The sequence below is a fragment of the Medicago truncatula genome, chromosome 8, assembly GCF_003473485.1.
Source record: "Medicago truncatula cultivar Jemalong A17 chromosome 8, MtrunA17r5.0-ANR, whole genome shotgun sequence".
In the NCBI taxonomy this organism is placed as follows: Eukaryota; Viridiplantae; Streptophyta; class Magnoliopsida; order Fabales; family Fabaceae; genus Medicago; species Medicago truncatula.
Window position 1 is genome coordinate 29959230 of NC_053049.1, and position 17917 is coordinate 29977146.

At 36.1% G+C, this 17917-nt stretch overlaps 1 protein-coding gene across 3 annotated transcripts; it reads left to right on the forward strand.

Annotated features, from left to right (window-relative positions):
• Nucleotides 1-1427: 1427 nt before the first annotated feature.
• Nucleotides 1428-4328, forward strand: LOC25481310 (amino acid transporter AVT6A). Of its 3 annotated transcripts, none has more exons than XM_039829518.1 (5): nucleotides 1428-1870; nucleotides 2103-2255; nucleotides 2368-2571; nucleotides 3075-3540; nucleotides 3926-4328. In XM_039829518.1, the coding sequence occupies exons 1-5, from the start codon at nucleotides 1507-1509 to the stop codon at nucleotides 4062-4064; spliced, it is 1326 nt and encodes a 441-aa protein (XP_039685452.1). In that variant the 5' UTR covers nucleotides 1428-1506; the 3' UTR covers nucleotides 4065-4328. The 3 variants fall into 3 exon arrangements, with proteins under 3 accessions (XP_039685452.1, XP_039685451.1, XP_039685453.1); XM_039829517.1 differs by having other exon boundaries at nucleotides 1430-1942; XM_039829519.1 differs by having other exon boundaries at nucleotides 1430-1744.
• Nucleotides 4329-17917: the final 13589 nt, after the last annotated feature.

Consider the following 17917-nt stretch of genomic DNA (forward strand, 5'->3'; position numbering starts at 1 on the left):
GTAAGTAATGGGAGATAATGTTGAACCAAAAATGGCAAGAGAGTTCTATAAACTAGATCAGTTCCCAGTTTCAACTCACAACAATACTCTTCAAAATAAAGATCAAGTATCCTATCCATAAGATACTTCAAAAATGTCAATTCATGAGATCATTGATCTTACTTACCTCAACCAAACACATTCTTCAATGCTTAATAGGATTGCTCACAATGTTAATGTGCCAACTGTAAAGGAAACTCTCACTCTCTTACTAAATATATCTTTCAGGCCTACTTAATCCTTTGCGCCTTAACCACCACGCTTCAACCTTTCAAGAGCTTCAAGGCTATAATGTTAATTATCAGAGTTCAGAATCAAAAATTATTTTATAATTTCTCTATATTTAAAGACTATTATGCCTATTTATTATATATTCACATAAGAAAATGACTATTTATCTCTAACAAACAAAGGAAAGGTGGTCCACCGACTAAATTAACATGAAAGGTGGTATATTTCCAAATCTACAGCGAGTGATATCTTTTTGTTTTAGTTTTGCAAATCAACCACGTGATATTATAGAGTATATCTTTAATTTATTTTAGTCTAAATCAAATTATTTAGTCACAAACAATAATGTAAAAAATTAAAGGAGAAATTATTTAGTCATCAATATTAAATTCTTTCTCTTTTAATTTTATTTATTTATTTAGGAGTGTGTCTAAATAAAATTGATTTAGGAATGTGTTTAAGATAGAATTTTTATTGCATACAAACTATGTCAAGCGATTATTTATGCCTATTTATGACTCTATTCTATAAAAAGTGTCATTTTCTTAAGCACTCCATCCGTTTTAAAATTAATGTTGTTTTAGCCAATTGCACATATATTAAGGAATAATATGAAATAATCATTAGACATAACATTTTTACTAAACTACCCTTACTTTATAAGAAAAAGACAAAGTTAAAGTTGCATTGAAAATTGTGTGAGAGAAAAGTTGGAGTATTTATTAAGGGTAATGTTTGAAGAAAAAAATTAAAGTTTTATTGGAAGTGTAAAGTGACATTCATTTTGAAACAATTTTTTTTGCCTAAAGCGACATTCATTTTGAAACGGAGAGAGTATAATATTAATTATTTTATCATAATTTTATATGTTAATAGTAATATGCACTTTACTTTAGTTGATTTACTTCACTTTATATTTATAAAAGTAATTAACTCTAATAATAGAAATATAGATAATTTAGTAAAACTATTTTTTTTTTTTTGAGCAATTAGTAAAACTATTATATTATTTGTTTATTTACATTTTTACTTAAAATGTGTGGAAAAAAAACTTAAATAATACACAAAGACAAAAGAAGCATACAAAATTTAGATAATCATCCAATCAAGTAGGACAACTTTAAAAAAATAGTGTATAATGTAACCAAAAAAAAAAATTAATACAATATATTTGTATATCATACGTTGACAAATTACCATCATCATTCATCATTGAGAATTGAGATAGCTATCAATATGGGAATACACAACAATCCTAAAGGAACAAAAGAAATTGTTATAGATGAATGTCCATTGCTAAAAGATGAGAAAATTGAAGTTGAAATTGAACATGGTGATGATGGATCTAATAGTAACAAGAATAATGAATCAGCAGCATCATTTGCTGGTTCTGTGTTCAATCTATCAACAACTATTATTGGTGCTGGAATCATGGCTTTACCTGCAGCCATGAAAGTTTTGGGACTAACAATTGGTATTGCTTCAATCATATTCCTTGCTTTGCTTACTCATACCTCTTTGGATATTCTCATGAGGTTTAGTAGAGTTGCTAAGGCTCAATCTTATGGTGATGTCATGGGATATGCTTTTGGAAGTCTTGGTAGATTGCTTTTTCAGATTTCTGTTCTTTTTAACAACTTTGGTATTCTTGTTGTTTACATCATCATCATTGGTAATTCAATTCTCTACACATATTCATATTGGATCCAAAATTGGTTTTGCTTATGAGTCTTTATTTATGCTTAGAAACTTCAATATAGTTTTTCTACAATTAAATTTGTCATGCCTTAAAAATTGGTTAAATTGAATGTTTTAGATAACTTGATTTTCAGGTGATGTACTGTCTGGAACAACATCATCTGGAAGTCATCACTTCGGTGTACTTGAAGGATGGTTTGGCGAACACTGGTCGACTGGGCGTACTTTTGTTCTTCTTATTACAACCCTTGTGGTATTTGCTCCATTAGGATTCTTTAAGAGGATAGGTACATTTTACAATACAATGAATTCAAGTATGTTACATGATTTACCTCATTTAGTAAATATATTATTATTGAGAATAACCATATAGTTTTTTTATTTGTTTTATGCCTGCAGATTCATTAAAATATACTTCTGGTTTAGCAGTGGCTCTGGCAATTGTTTTTCTTGTCATAACTGCAGGAATCACATTTGTGAAATTGTTCAATGGAAGTATAGACAGTCCTAGGTTGCTTCCTAATATTACTGATATGACATCTATTTGGAATCTCTTTACAGCAGTTCCAGTTCTTGTGACAGCATTTGTTTGTCATTATAATGGTAAGTAAGCTACCTCAATGTGTACTTTCATTTCAAAATATGATGTTTACTCTTATTGTGAAGACCCTTATTGGTGAAGTTTAAAGAGTTTAATTTTGATACACTGTCGGTATAAAAAATTTTAGACTACCAACAAATCACAACTAGTCATATGCGACATTAGAAATAGTTATGATAAAAGTCAAACTGTTTAATGATATGACGATTATGATTGATTGACAACATAAAAAATCTTTACACTAACGGTTCAACCTCAAATGTTGTTATTTTGAGTATTGGATTTGCCTCTGAATACATACTTTATGTCAACTTGAAATCTTCTAAAGAATCTATTAGCAAAACAACATCTCTTTGCTGTACTTTGAAGTTACAAGGTCGAACTCTTACTACTTAGATGACACTTCCCCGACTGAACTCTGAAATTTGATATTGCAAATAATAGTACTGAGAAATTTGATGTGCTTGAATAATATATATTTTAACTTAAGTATTATCCTTTGCAGTGCATACAATAGACAATGAACTTGGAGACTCTTCACCAATACAACCAGTTATAAGTGCATCATTGGTTCTATGTTCTAGTATATACATTCTTACAGCTCTATTTGGGTTCCTACTATTTGGCGAGTCAACTCTTGATGATGTGCTAGCCAACTTTGATACTGATCTTGGCATCCCTTATAGCAATATTCTCAACGACGTCGTTCGTATCAGCTACGCCCTCCATCTCATGCTTGTTTTCCCGGTTATCTTCTTTTCGCTTCGCTTCAATTTGGATGATCTTGTGTTTCCCTCGGCCAGCTCTTTGGAATTAGATAATTGGAGGTTTTCCTCGATCACCACTGGACTCATATTTTTGCTCTATGTGGCTGCAAATTTTGTACCTAGCATTTGGGATGTTTTTCAATTCACTGGTGCAACTGCCACTGTTTGTCTTGGTTTTATCTTCCCTGCTGCAATTGCTCTAAGGTAAGTTTTCTTACTTTATTTAAATGTCATTACTGATCACATTATGTTTCATTATTTTATTTTTTGCTACATCAATGTCCGAGTCACTGGTTTTCCAAAATTCTGCCGAGTTATGGCGGTCTATTCTTAGTCCAATGCATATTTCATCTGATGAGACGCTCATACCGGAAAAGTTCCTAGTCGAACCGGTTTGTCCGAGCTGAATTGATTAACACTGGATATAAAATTGAGGAAGTAATATTTAAATTGGTCCATATTTGATAGCCATGTGAACTATAGAGGCATTCACCAATTTTTAGTTGTCCGAGTAGACCTTAGTTTTGATCTCTTAATCAAGGTTTCATGCTCGATTTTATCCTTTTAAACTTTAATTCATTTGTTTCAGGGATCCACATAGCATTGCAACTAAGAAGGACAAGATTTTATCCATTGTCATGATTATTCTTGCTGTCTTCTCAAACATTGTGGCTATATACAGTAATGCTGATGCTTTGTTCAGAAAACACCAAAGTAAATCAAACTGAAACTCTTTTCTTGGCCTCTGAAGATCAAAGTTTACTAATGAATGTGAACATGTTTTTTGAGATTGTTTGAAGAACTTTTGAGAGATATCTTTAAAAGGCTCATATACCAAAAGGGTTGTGGAAGGAAAAATGTTAGTACAATTGAAGGACTATATATATGATATGTAGACATTTATATTGTACATGAAATACTAATTTTTTTCAAAACACTTATCAGGTGGTAAGAGTATTAATGAATGGGATTGGATTAATTTTGTTGAGAAATGTTTTCAGTCATTCAGTTTCATTGGTTCTTATTTGGGAGAAAATTTTATACTGCTTATATTACTTTGGATGTAGACGTTAAAAAAATGAATTTTATGAGACCAAGAAGTACACTTTCCGACAAAATTTACTTCAAAAGTACACTTCTGAAAAATGTGGTTTCTTTTAGAAATGTGAGGTGATGAAAGTTGGCCTCTTCTTAGACCATCTACGAGCAGATTTTTGAAATTGGAAGTAGATATGAGTCCCTATGTATAAATACATTGTGTGGTGGACACTGACGGATTCGAAATAAGTTATTGTATTGTATTAAAGCAAACAGTGGTGATAATTATTAAAGCAAATAGTGTGTGAAATAAGTCACGGGGACTAGACAACATTGGAAACTATCAATGGGGATAATAAAGCGATCACTGAGGACTAGACAACCCTGACAATTATTAAAGCAAACACTGGGACTACACAACACTGACAATTTTGACTGAATACAAACAAATATTTGATTGAAATTAATTTCCAAACAGCTCACGCTCCAACTTTTCCAACAGCTCTTTCTTACGGCCATCGAGATGCTCTTCAGAACTTAACTTTAGATACATTTTCATTTTCTTAGCTTCAGTCTTTTCTTTCATCAATTTGTTTTTCTCTTGTTTCACCAAGGTTAACTCTTTCAATTGTTCAATCTCTTGCTCCTTTAATTCTTTGAATTCAACCCACTCCTTTTCCACCTCCTCCAAGGCAGCGTCCTTGCTTTTCTTTTTACCTTTTTTTTAGCTGCCTCCCTACCTATTGGACGAGCACTAGATCCTACATTGTCCTCGTGAGATCTCTTAGATCCACTACTTCCTGGGCTAATATTTCCTCCTACTTGACTACCATAACGTGGTTGATCACGAAGAGCGTGTCATTCTTCCATTAAAGTAAATTGAACATTCTTCCCACATGCATATAATTTTTGCGCTTTTGCCAAAACATCAGTTTCCGACCAACCGCTTCTTTGCAAACGCTTAGCACCTTCATAAGCATCAATCCATTTATTTATTACTTTGCTCATATAATTAAGACGGTTTCAGCATGCAACTAGATCGCACGGAGAATCGAATGAGCAATACTCATTACAATGTTGGAACAAAATGTGTTTCACAATGAACCTTATTAAGTTTTGATGATAACAAGGTATTAAAAATTGTCAATTGGTTATCACTAATAATTGTTCAAGTGTACAGGACCAAAGGCTACTCAGTTATTTTGATAGGTCCTGGAAGAACAATGGAAAGAAAAAGAAATTCTGAGCATCTGAAGAAAACTGCTCCTGAAGCTCAACTGCTCCTGAAGCTCAACTGCTCCTGAAGCTCAACTGCTCCTGAAGAGATGACGTCATCAGAAGCAGAAAGTCATCAGAAGCAACATTTTCATCAGAAGCAATATTTTCACCAGAAGCTACATTTGATCCTTTAATCAAACTGAAGATTCAAAGTTGCTGATTCTCAATTCAGTCTTATCAAAGAAGAACGATGAATTGAAAGGGAGGTATCAACGGATATATGGAAAGCACTCTGCACTTGTCTCTCATTAATAGAGTTGACAAAGTACAAGTGTACAACCACTACCTCCACTACTCTGTTTTCTGTCTACGCTACAAGACAAAACAACAGCCATGCCTGCAGAATTTGTACACTCAAGATGGGAATGAATTTGAAGTTTATTCTTCAAAGGACTACACCCAAATCAGGCAAAGGATCACTGGTGGATAATCAAAGGATTTCAAACGACTCTTTAGACGTGCTGATTATCTCAACGTCTCTTTCACACCTCTATATAAAGGAGTGAAGACTTGAAGATTTGATAGAGAAATACATAAGTTCAAAAGCGCCAAAACTCTGTCAATTTGATACTAAAAAGCACACTGAATTTCTGCACTGATTTGATACATCTTAGAAATTCAAAGTCTAGAGTCTTTTCTGTATTGTATTGTGAACACCACTGATTGTATATCAAGTGTTCAATTCAAACTCAATTCTCTGTATTTTTGTTTGATTAGAAGTCTCTTGCCTGCGTGCTTGAGCATTAGAAGTCTCTTGCTTAGTGCTTGAGCATTGGAAGACTCTTGCGTGTGTGCTTGAGCATTGTTTTGTGAAGTCTCATACTTTGAAAGTATTGAGCAGTTGTAATCTTGTGATTATAGTGAAATCTCCTTGGAAGTGCAAGGGGGACTGGACTACTTCCGTGTTGTGGAAGGAACCAGGATAACTGCTTGTGTCTCTGTCTTTCTTTTCTCTGCTCTGTTCTTTCCGCTGCATATCTGATTCTGATCATTTCATCAGAAGCACTCTCAAACTGCTTCTGAAGTTTTATCAGAAGAAGAATTTTTTTTTAAGAGAGAAAGAAAACACAATTCAACCCCCCCCTTCTTGTGTTTTTCTCACCTTCATTTGGTATCAGAGCTTGCTCTGTTATCACAGCACTTAACCGTGTTACAGTTCAAGATCTAGTAGAAAAACATGTCTGGAGATGAGGAATCAGTTACTCCAAAATACACAAGTGTCAAGCATGACTATGATACTGCTGACAAGAAAACAGACTCTGGAAAAGCTCCAAGGTTTAATGGAGATCCAGAAGAGTTTTCTTGGTGGAAAACTAATATGTACAGCTTTATCATGGGATTAGATGAAGAGTTATGGGACATACTGGAAGATGGAGTTGATGATCTGGATTTAGATGAAGAAGGAGCTGCTATAGATAGAAAAATACATACTCCTGCTCAGAAGAAGCTTTACAAGAAGCACCACAAAATCAGAGGGATTATTGTGGCTTCTATACCTCGCACTGAATACATGAAGATGAGTGACAAATCTACTGCGAAGGCTATGTTTGCGTCACTATGTGCCAACTTTGAAGGCAGCAAGAAGGTGAAAGAGGCTAAAGCTTTGATGCTAGTTCATCAGTATGAACTTTTCAGAATGAAGGATGATGAGAGTATAGAAGAAATGTACTCAAGATTTCAAACTTTAGTTTCTGGATTGCAGATACTGAAGAAAAGCTATGTTGCTTCTGATCATGTTAGTAAGATTTTGAGAAGCTTACCTTCAAGATGGAGACCCAAAGTAACTGCTATTGAGGAAGCTAAGGATCTAAATACTTTAAGTGTTGAAGATCTTGTTAGCTCACTCAAAGTGCATGAAATGAGTTTAAATGAGCATGAAACCTCTAAGAAGAGTAAATCCATTGCTTTACCATCTAAAGGAAAGACCTCAAAGTCTTCCAAAGCCTACAAAGCCAGTGAATCTGAAGAAGAATCACCTGATGGAGATTCTGATGAAGATCAATCTGTAAAGATGGCTATGCTGTCCAACAAGCTTGAGTATCTGGCAAGGAAGCAGAAGAAATTTTTGAGCAAGAGAGGTAGCTACAAGAACTTCAAGAAAGAAGATCAGAAGGGATGCTTCAATTGTAAGAAGCCTGGTCATTTCATTGCTGATTGCCCTGATCTTCAGAAGGAGAAGTTTAAAGGCAAATCCAAGAAATCAAGCTTCAACTCCAGTAAATTCAGAAAGCAAATCAAAAAGAGCTTGATGGCAACCTGGGAAGATTTGGATAGTGAATCTGGTTCTGATAAAGAAGAAGCTGATGATGATGCTAAGGCAGCCGTTGGGTTAGTGGCAACAGTATCATCAGAAGCAGTAAATTCAGAAGCTGAATCAGATTCAGAAGATGAAAATGAGGTATATTCCAAAATCCCTAGACAAGAACTTGTTGATTCTCTAAAAGAACTTTTATCACTGTTTGAACACAGAACCAATGAGTTGACAGATTTAAAAGAAAAATATGTTGATTTGATGAAACAACAAAAATCAACTCTATTGGAACTGAAAGCTTCTGAAGAAGAACTCAAAGGGTTTAACCTCATATCAACAACATATGAAGATAGACTCAAGAGTCTTTGTCAGAAGCTACAAGAAAAATGTGATAAAGGTTCAGGCAATAAACATGAGATTGCCTTGGATGATTTTATTATGGCTGGAATAGACAGAAGCAAAGTTGCTTCTATGATCTACAGCACATACAAGAACAAAGGCAAAGGGATTGGATATTCTGAGGAGAAATCCAAAGAATACAGTCTCAAGAGCTACTGTGATTGTATCAAGGATGGATTGAAATCCACCTTTGTGCCTGAAGGTACAAATGCTATAACTGCTGTTCAGTCAAAACCTGAAGCTTCAGGTTCACAGGCTAAGATCACATCAAAGCCAGAGAATCTTAAGATCAAGGTAATGACAAAATCTGATCCTAAGAGTCAAAAGATTAAAATTCTGAAAAGATCAGAACCTGTTCATCAGAATCTGATTAAACCAGAATCTAAAATTCCAAAACAAAAGGATCAGAAGAACAAAGCAGCTACTGCTTCTGAGAAAACAATACCAAAAGGTGTCAAACCTAAAGTATTGAATGATCAGAAGCCACTCAGCATTCACCCTAAGGTACAAGGGAGGAAAAGTAAAACCTCCAAAACTAACCCAAAAGGACCCATGAAGATATGGGTACCTAAATCTGAATTGGTCAAAAATGCAGGTGTGCTTAAGGGCAAGAGAGAAACAAAGGTCATGGTACCTAGACAGCGGATGTTCAAGGCACATGACTGGAGAGAAAGCTTTGTTCCTTACCCTTACAATGAAAGATGGAGGAGAAGTGAAGTTTGGTGGCAACCAAACTGGAAAGATCATTGGTACAGGTACTATTGGTAATTCCTCCATCTCAATTAATAATGTGTGGCTAGTAGATGGTCTGAAGCATAACCTATTGAGCATTAGTCAATTTTGTGACAATGGGTATGATGTAACGTTCAGTAAGACCAACTGCACACTAGTCAACAAGGATGACAAATCCATTACATTCAAGGGAAAGAGAGTTGAGAATGTCTATAAAATAAATTTCTCTGATCTGGCTGATCAGAAGGTAGTTTGCCTTCTGTCAATGAATGATAAAAAATGGGTATGGCATAAAAGGTTGGGACATGCTAATTGGAGATTAATTTCTAAAATTAGCAAGTTACAACTGGTCAAAGGATTGCCTAACATTGATTATCATTCAGATGCACTTTGTGGTGCATGTCAGAAAGGGAAAATTGTGAAAAGTTCTTTCAAATCTAAAGACATTGTATCAACCTCCAGACCCTTAGAATTACTCCATATTGATCTTTTTGGTCCAGTTAACACTGCATCTTTATATGGAAGTAAATACGGATTAGTCATTGTTGATGATTACAGCAGATGGACTTGGGTAAAATTCATTAAAAGTAAAGACTATGCATGTGAAGTGTTTAGCAGCTTCTGCACTCAAATACAATCTGAAAAAGAATTGAAAATTTTGAAAGTCAGAAGTGATCATGGTGGAGAATTTGAAAATGAGCCATTTGAACTTTTTTGTGAAAAACATGGGATTCTCCATGAGTTTTCTTCTCCTAGAACTCCACAACAAAATGGGGTTGTAGAAAGGAAGAACAGAACCTTACAAGAAATGGCCAGAACCATGATCCATGAAAACAACTTAGCTAAACATTTTTGGGCAGAAGCAGTCAATACTTCATGTTATATTCAAAATAGGATCTATATCAGACCTATGTTGGAGAAAACAGCATATGAACTCTTTAAAGGAAGAAGACCCAATATCTCTTACTTTCATCAGTTTGGATGTACTTGTTACATCTTAAACACTAAAGACTATCTGAAGAAATTTGATGCCAAGGCTCAAAGAGGAATCTTTTTAGGTTACTCTGAAAGATCAAAGGCATACAGAGTGTATAATTCAGAAACACAATGTGTTGAAGAATCTATGCATGTAAAATTTGATGATAGAGAGCCTGGAAGTAAAACTTCAGAGCAAAGTGAAAGTAATGCAGGAACAACTGATTCTGAAGATGCATCAGAATCTGATCAACCTTCTGATTCTGAAAAGTATACAGAAGTTGAATCTTGTCCAGAAGCTGAAATCACTCCAGAAGCTGAGTCTAATTCAGAAGCAGAACCTAGCCCAAAAGTACAGAATGAAAGTGCTTCTGAGGACTTTCAAGATAACACTCAGCAGGTTATTCAACCTAAATTCAAGCACAAATCTTCACATCCTGAGGAGTTAATCATTGGAAGCAAAGATAGTCCTAGAAGAACAAGATCACATTTTAGACAAGAAGAGTCTTTAATAGGACTGCTTTCAATAATTGAGCCTAAAACTGTTGAAGAAGCTCTCTCAGATGATGGATGGATATTAGCTATGCAAGAAGAGCTAAATCAATTCCAAAGGAATGATGTGTGGGATCTGGTACCCAAACCTTCTCAGAAGAACATTATTGGAACAAAATGGGTATTCAGAAACAAGCTGAATGAACAAGGAGAAGTAACCAGAAACAAAGCCAGACTTGTTGCTCAAGGCTACAGTCAACAAGAAGGCATTGATTACACTGAAACATTTGCTCCAGTTGCAAGATTGGAAGCAATCAGGTTACTTCTATCCTACGCAATTAATCATGGCATAATATTATATCAAATGGATGTCAAAAGTGCTTTTCTTAATGGTGTCATTGAAGAAGAAGTGTATGTTAAACAACCTCCTGGGTTTGAGGATCTTAAGCATCCTGACCATGTTTATAAACTTAAGAAATCACTATATGGCTTGAAACAAGCTCCCAGAGCTTGGTATGATAGACTAAGTAATTTCTTAATTAAAAATGATTTTGAAAGAGGACAAGTTGACACAACACTCTTCAGAAGGACTCTTAAGAAAGATATTTTGATTGTGCAAATATATGTTGATGATATAATATTTGGTTCTACTAATGCATCTCTTTGCAAAGAATTTTCTAAGTTAATGCAGGATGAATTTGAAATGAGTATGATGGGAGAATTGAAATTCTTTCTGGGAATTCAAATCAACCAAAGTAAAGAAGGAGTATATGTTCATCAAACAAAATATACAAAGGAGCTTCTGAAGAAGTTCAAGCTAGAAGATTGTAAAGTGATGAACACTCCAATGCATCCAACCTGCACCTTAAGCAAAGAAGATACTGGAACAGTAGTAGACCAGAAGCTATACAGAGGTATGATTGGTTCTCTGTTATACCTCACTGCATCTAGACCTGATATTTTATTCAGTGTATGCTTGTGTGCAAGATTTCAATCAGATCCTAGAGAATCTCATTTAACTGCAGTTAAGAGAATCTTCAGGTATCTGAAAGGAACAACTAATCTTGGACTCCTGTATAGGAAATCCCTAGATTATAAGTTGATTGGATTCTGTGATGCTGATTATGCTGGTGACAGGATTGAAAGAAAATCAACCAGTGGAAATTGTCAATTCCTGGGAGAAAATCTGATATCCTGGGCAAGCAAAAGACAAGCAACAATTGCTATGTCTACAGCAGAAGCAGAATACATTTCAGCTGCAAGTTGTTGTACACAACTACTTTGGATGAAACATCAGTTGGAAGACTATCAGATTAATGCTAACAGTATTCCCATTTTTTGTGATAATACTGCTGCTATTTGTTTGTCAAAGAATCCAATTCTACATTCAAGAGCCAAGCATATTGAGATCAAACACCATTTTATCAGAGACTATGTTCAAAAAGGAATTTTAGATATACAATTCATTGATACTGAACATCAATGGGCTGATATATTTACAAAACCCTTGTCTGTTGAAAGATTTGATTTTATTAAGAAAAATTTGAACATGCATTTTGTGTCTGATTGAAAAATTGCTTGCCTCTGAATAAGAAGTTTGGTTCTGAAGTTTATTCAGGAGCATTTTGGTTCATCAGAAGCTCTTAACTGAGGTTCTGAGGAAAATGTGCTTCTGAAGATGACGTCAGCACTAAAACTTCAGAAGTGTTATTCTTTGCTTCTGAATAGCTTGGTTAGTGGGAACGTTGGAAGTTACTTTATGTAACAGCTGTCTCATTACCCAAAAGGTAGTTTTCTGAAGAGTCTCTGACGTGGTTTATTTGTATTGGAGTATAACAAAAAGGGCAATGATGTTTTTATTCGCTTTTTGACGTACTTACACGCGCCCCCAATTTGTCATTAATGCTGTGTTTGTTTGTCCCCTCTGAATTACAAACGTTTTAATAAAAACACTAAGTCATTTCACACACTTCTCACTTCACATCAAACACTTGCTATTTTTCTTTTCAACCCTCTGCGAACGTAAGCGCATTCTCTCACCCTCTCAAAAACTCTTTAGAACCCTAAAACCACTTCATATCAATGGCTTCTTCAAGTTCTGCATCTGGTTCATCATCAAACGAACAACAAGGAGAAGCTCCTGCTTACGAGATAAAGGGAAGAACCATGTCCTTGGAAGAATGGGATTTAAACATCCAATCAGAAAGTCCGGTGGATTTTGATTCTTTAGCCGCTAACGGCTGCGACATTGGCATGTTCTACGAGAAACAAGGTCTGGGAAGATACTTCAACCTTCTGAATGGACCAACCTATCAAACACTTGTTCGACATTTCTGGGTTAGAGCAAGTATCTACGACAGGAAAGCTGCCAAGATTGAAGAAGATGAAAAAGTTCTTCTCAATCCAGAACTCAAAGGGAAGTCTAGAGCGGAAATGGGCTTGGAAACCTTCTCCAAAACCCAGATAAGATCAAGCATCATGGGAATCCGTGTCTGGATCACTGAGGACACTATTGCTTTTGTCATCAGAAGACCAGCAGAAGGAGAACATGAGGCTGGGATTTCAAAGCCAAAGGACAGCCCCTGGAATGCTATTGTCAATAGAACTCTCTACAACAAGGTAAAGGACTTTGCCTATGCTGATATGAATAGCAAGACAAAAGTCATGTTGAAGATTCAGAACGAAAACCTACTACCAAAAGGTGGTGGTAATGATCAGCCCTCTCTGGAACATAAAATCCTCTTACACTTTGTCATAAAGGGTGTAGAGGCAAATATTCCCAGATACATTTTCAGGCATATGGTTCATCAACTCAGAGAGAGTCAACTGAATAATAGGACCTGGGTACCCTATGGAAGACTACTTTCTGAGATTTTCCATCAGGGAGGAATTATTGAGATGCTGAAGGAAGCTCAGATCTTCACAGATGAACAGTTGGGAACTGTTAGAGGGAAGATAATCAATGGTGATACTCTAAAGGCTATGCATCTGATTAAAGCAAAAGATGTGAAGAAGAGTTCTACTGACTTGAAACCTTCTGATGCCAAATCAGATCTTATCCCAGACTTTCCTCCCATCTGCAAACAAGATCCCTTGGAGGTTCAAAGGGCATATATCATGGATCACTACAAAACCTATAACCAGAAAATCAGCTTGAAGGATGTTCCTGACCAAATGTATGGTGGTGAGCTGCCTGTGGCCAAAAGCAGAAAATCTAAGAAGAAGCAGATCACCAAGGAAGAATACCTTGCTGAAAATGCTACTGAGGTGGGTGCTCAGAAGCATAAGAAAGCTAAGAAGGTAAAATCTGCTATGTCCACCATTCTTGAGGAAGTGGAGGATTTGGATGATGTCCCTCTTATCAAGAAAAGGACAAGGAGTACTCAAGAAACAGCAGAACAGCCTGCTTCTGAACAAGCTGGTTCAGAACAAGCTGCTTCTGATCAAGCTGCTTCTGAAAAGCCTCCAAGTCCCAAAAATAAAAGAGTAGCTGCTCTTCAGACCATCAAAAGGAAAAGGTCTAATTTAACAAGAAATCTGAAGACAGCTGAAGGAAGAAGGGCACAAATGCTGGAAGAACTGGAAGAGAACTGGGATGAAGACTCAAGCCCTAAGAAAGCAAAAAGGACTGCAACTTCTGAGCCCATAGTCATGCCCAGCTTCGAAATGACTGAAGAAATGAAGCAGTATACTAGGGAGGTTGCTGCATCCAAGATAGCAGAGAAGAAAAGGATGAAGATTTTGTATGAACAAGAAAGGGATGAACGTCTCAAGGCTGCAGGGTATGTGCCTACTCCTGACATTGCTGCTTTAGCGTCGGAGTTAGAAACTGTTAAATATGGAGCAACTCTGCTTTCTCAAGCCTTGAAGAATAAGCAAGCTTCAGGAGCAACTTCATCAGAACCAGCTTCAGAAGCTCCAGAAGCAGTTCATCCAGAAGCTCAGTCTTCAGGTAATCCATCTAACGCTCCAACTAATACTCAGATTCCATCTCTACCCTCCTCACCCTCTTCATCATCAACAGAATCAGATGACCAACCCCTTAGCAAACACATAGACAAGCTTCTAAAAACCAAACCTACCAAACTAACAGATTTAGGAACACTTGACTGGGAGCAAACTCAAATAGAATTTTCTAAGAATAGAATTAAACTTTGTGAGAAATTCAATTTGCCTCCTACTCATCCACTCTATCCAGATAATCCTGAACCTGTTAGTGTACAACAACCTCAACCCAACCCTGAACCTACAACAAACACACCACATAGCTCAACCACACAAAAAGCCTCTGAAGTAGCTTCAGATGCAACTACTTCAGAAACCCCCCAACACCAAGAATACTCAACCCTTCACAACTTAGAAAAACATCTAGGTGGTGAAATGCAACCAACACCCACTAAGGCCTCTAAGACAGTTCCTGAAAAGACTGTCTTGGAAACCCAAACAGAAACCCAAACCATCCCTGAGCAAACTGTTCAGGAGCAAACTGCTTCTGAACAAGTTGCTCCTGACCAAACAACAGAACAACAACAACAACAACCAGACTCACCCACCATCATAGACTTAACCTCTGACCAACCTTCCTCATCAAATACAACTCCAATGCAACCATCACCCATTCCTGACCATATCCTAGAGTCTGAGTATATAGATGAACAACTGATCAGTCTTAGTGATGAGATTCAGGCACTGATTCTTCGCAGAACAGTTCCTGTACCTCCTATTCACTATTATGATCAGTGGATGGATCTACAAAAGAGCTTCAATGATCTTCTGAGTCAGCTAAGAACCAAGTGTGTATCATCCCACTATGTAATGCTTCAAAAGCTTTTGGATGATATGCATGAAGCAGCTAAGGAGAAAGAGCTGAACTTTGTGCCTCTACTGGACATCACTCCTTTCTATCCAGAGGCAGAATACATCACAAGAGCTGCAAGAATTTATGCTGGGCATAAGAGGAAGTTAAGAGAGAAGGAAGAACTACTTCAGAAGAAGGATGAGCTACTTCAGAAGAAGGATGAACAGATTAGACTTCTCTTAGAACAGTTGAAGAAGCAAGCCCAACCTTAGTTGCACACCCAACTCTAGCTTGTTCTTACTTTTGTTCTGTGTAGTTTTATCCCTGTACCTTAACCTTTCTTTATAAATATTATCATTGTTTCTGAAATATTATGCTCTTTTCTTTTAAACTCTAATGATATTTCTTGATTTTAATGTCATATGCTCTGATACTTCTTGCTCTGATACTTCTTATGTTTTTATTTGGTTATATGCTCTGCTACTCTTTCTTGTGTTTCTATTCTTTTTGTTGATGACAAAAGGGGGAGTAAATGTATAGTATTTATTAAGGCACTGAGCCCTACTATAACCACTTCTAAATTTCTTTTAAATACCTCTGATTTGATTTTTTATGAGTATTTTATTGAAATTTAATTAATAAGAATAGAACTTAGGGGGAGCTTACAAACCTCACCTTAAAGATCTATTGGACTCAGGGGGAGCTTACAAACCTCTGTCCCAAGAAGTCAACTTATTAATTAGATCAACAACAATTGAACATTTTAAATACTATTGTTTGTCATCATCAAAAAGGGGGAGATTGTTGGAACAAAATGTGTTTCACAATGAACCTTATTAAGTTTTGATGATAACAAGGTATTAAAAATTGTCAATTGGTTATCACTAATAATTGTTCAAGTGTACAGGACCAAAGGCTACTCAGTTATTTTGATAGGTCCTGGAAGAACAATGGAAAGAAAAAGAAATTCTGAGCATCTGAAGAAAACTGCTCCTGAAGCTCAACTGCTCCTGAAGCTCAACTGCTCCTGAAGCTCAACTGCTCCTGAAGAGATGACGTCATCAGAAGCAGAAAGTCATCAGAAGCAACATTTTCATCAGAAGCAATATTTTCACCAGAAGCTACATTTGATCCTTTAATCAAACTGAAGATTCAAAGTTGCTGATTCTCAATTCAGTCTTATCAAAGAAGAACGATGAATTGAAAGGGAGGTATCAACGGATATATGGAAAGCACTCTGCACTTGTCTCTCATTAATAGAGTTGACAAAGTACAAGTGTACAACCACTACCTCCACTACTCTGTTTTCTGTCTACGCTACAAGACAAAACAACAGCCATGCCTGCAGAATTTGTACACTCAAGATGGGAATGAATTTGAAGTTTATTCTTCAAAGGACTACACCCAAATCAGGCAAAGGATCACTGGTGGATAATCAAAGGATTTCAAACGACTCTTTAGACGTGCTGATTATCTCAACGTCTCTTTCACACCTCTATATAAAGGAGTGAAGACTTGAAGATTTGATAGAGAAATACATAAGTTCAAAAGCGCCAAAACTCTGTCAATTTGATACTAAAAAGCACACTGAATTTCTGCACTGATTTGATACATCTTAGAAATTCAAAGTCTAGAGTCTTTTCTGTATTGTATTGTGAACACCACTGATTGTATATCAAGTGTTCAATTCAAACTCAATTCTCTGTATTTTTGTTTGATTAGAAGTCTCTTGCCTGCGTGCTTGAGCATTAGAAGTCTCTTGCTTAGTGCTTGAGCATTGGAAGACTCTTGCGTGTGTGCTTGAGCATTGTTTTGTGAAGTCTCATACTTTGAAAGTATTGAGCAGTTGTAATCTTGTGATTATAGTGAAATCTCCTTGGAAGTGCAAGGGGGACTGGACTACTTCCGTGTTGTGGAAGGAACCAGGATAACTGCTTGTGTCTCTGTCTTTCTTTTCTCTGCTCTGTTCTTTCCGCTGCATATCTGATTCTGATCATTTCATCAGAAGCACTCTCAAACTGCTTCTGAAGTTTTATCAGAAGAAGAATTTTTTTTTAAGAGAGAAAGAAAACACAATTCAACCCCCCCCCCCTTCTTGTGTTTTTCTCACCTTCATACAATACTCAGCAATTTTACCCCAATATGTTTCACCTCCCAACAACATTGTTTGTTCCATATTTAATCCACGCACTAATTAACACCAAATTTTGTTCAGTGGTCCATGCTGGTTGCTGGTTTTTCTTGCTCTTAGGAGTTGAATCTTCTGAATTTGGAGTGACTTCATTAGGAACTGACATACCACAAAGAGTTATTTGTGTTGAAAATTTAGGAAATTCAGACGCACCAACACTAGGAAAATTTTCATTCTCCATTGGCATATAACCATTAAACAGGGGTGTTTGAGATGGATATCTCATCATAGATCCATAATATGGATGAAAGTTTGGAACAGAGGATGACTGGTTGAAATTTGGTGTAAAACCAAAATTAGGTATGTTTTGAGGACGTTGGTTGGAAAATTGATTTGGATTTTGATAATTGTTGGGATTTTGGTAGTTAAATGGGTAATTAGAATAATTTTGGGTGTTGAAATGGTTATTATTGGGATCCATTTCACT

Excerpts from the sequence above, each read along its gene's own strand:
- LOC25481310 (XM_039829517.1), top strand. The coding sequence starts at position 1,507 with ATGGGAATACACAACAATCCTAAAGGAACAAAAGAAATTGTTATAGAT. Across the intron at positions 1,943-2,102 it reads TGTTTACATCATCATCATTG|GTGATGTACTGTCTGGAACA; the intron begins GTAATTCAATTC and ends CTTGATTTTCAG. Across the intron at positions 2,572-3,074 it reads ATTTGTTTGTCATTATAATG|TGCATACAATAGACAATGAA; the intron begins GTAAGTAAGCTA and ends TATCCTTTGCAG.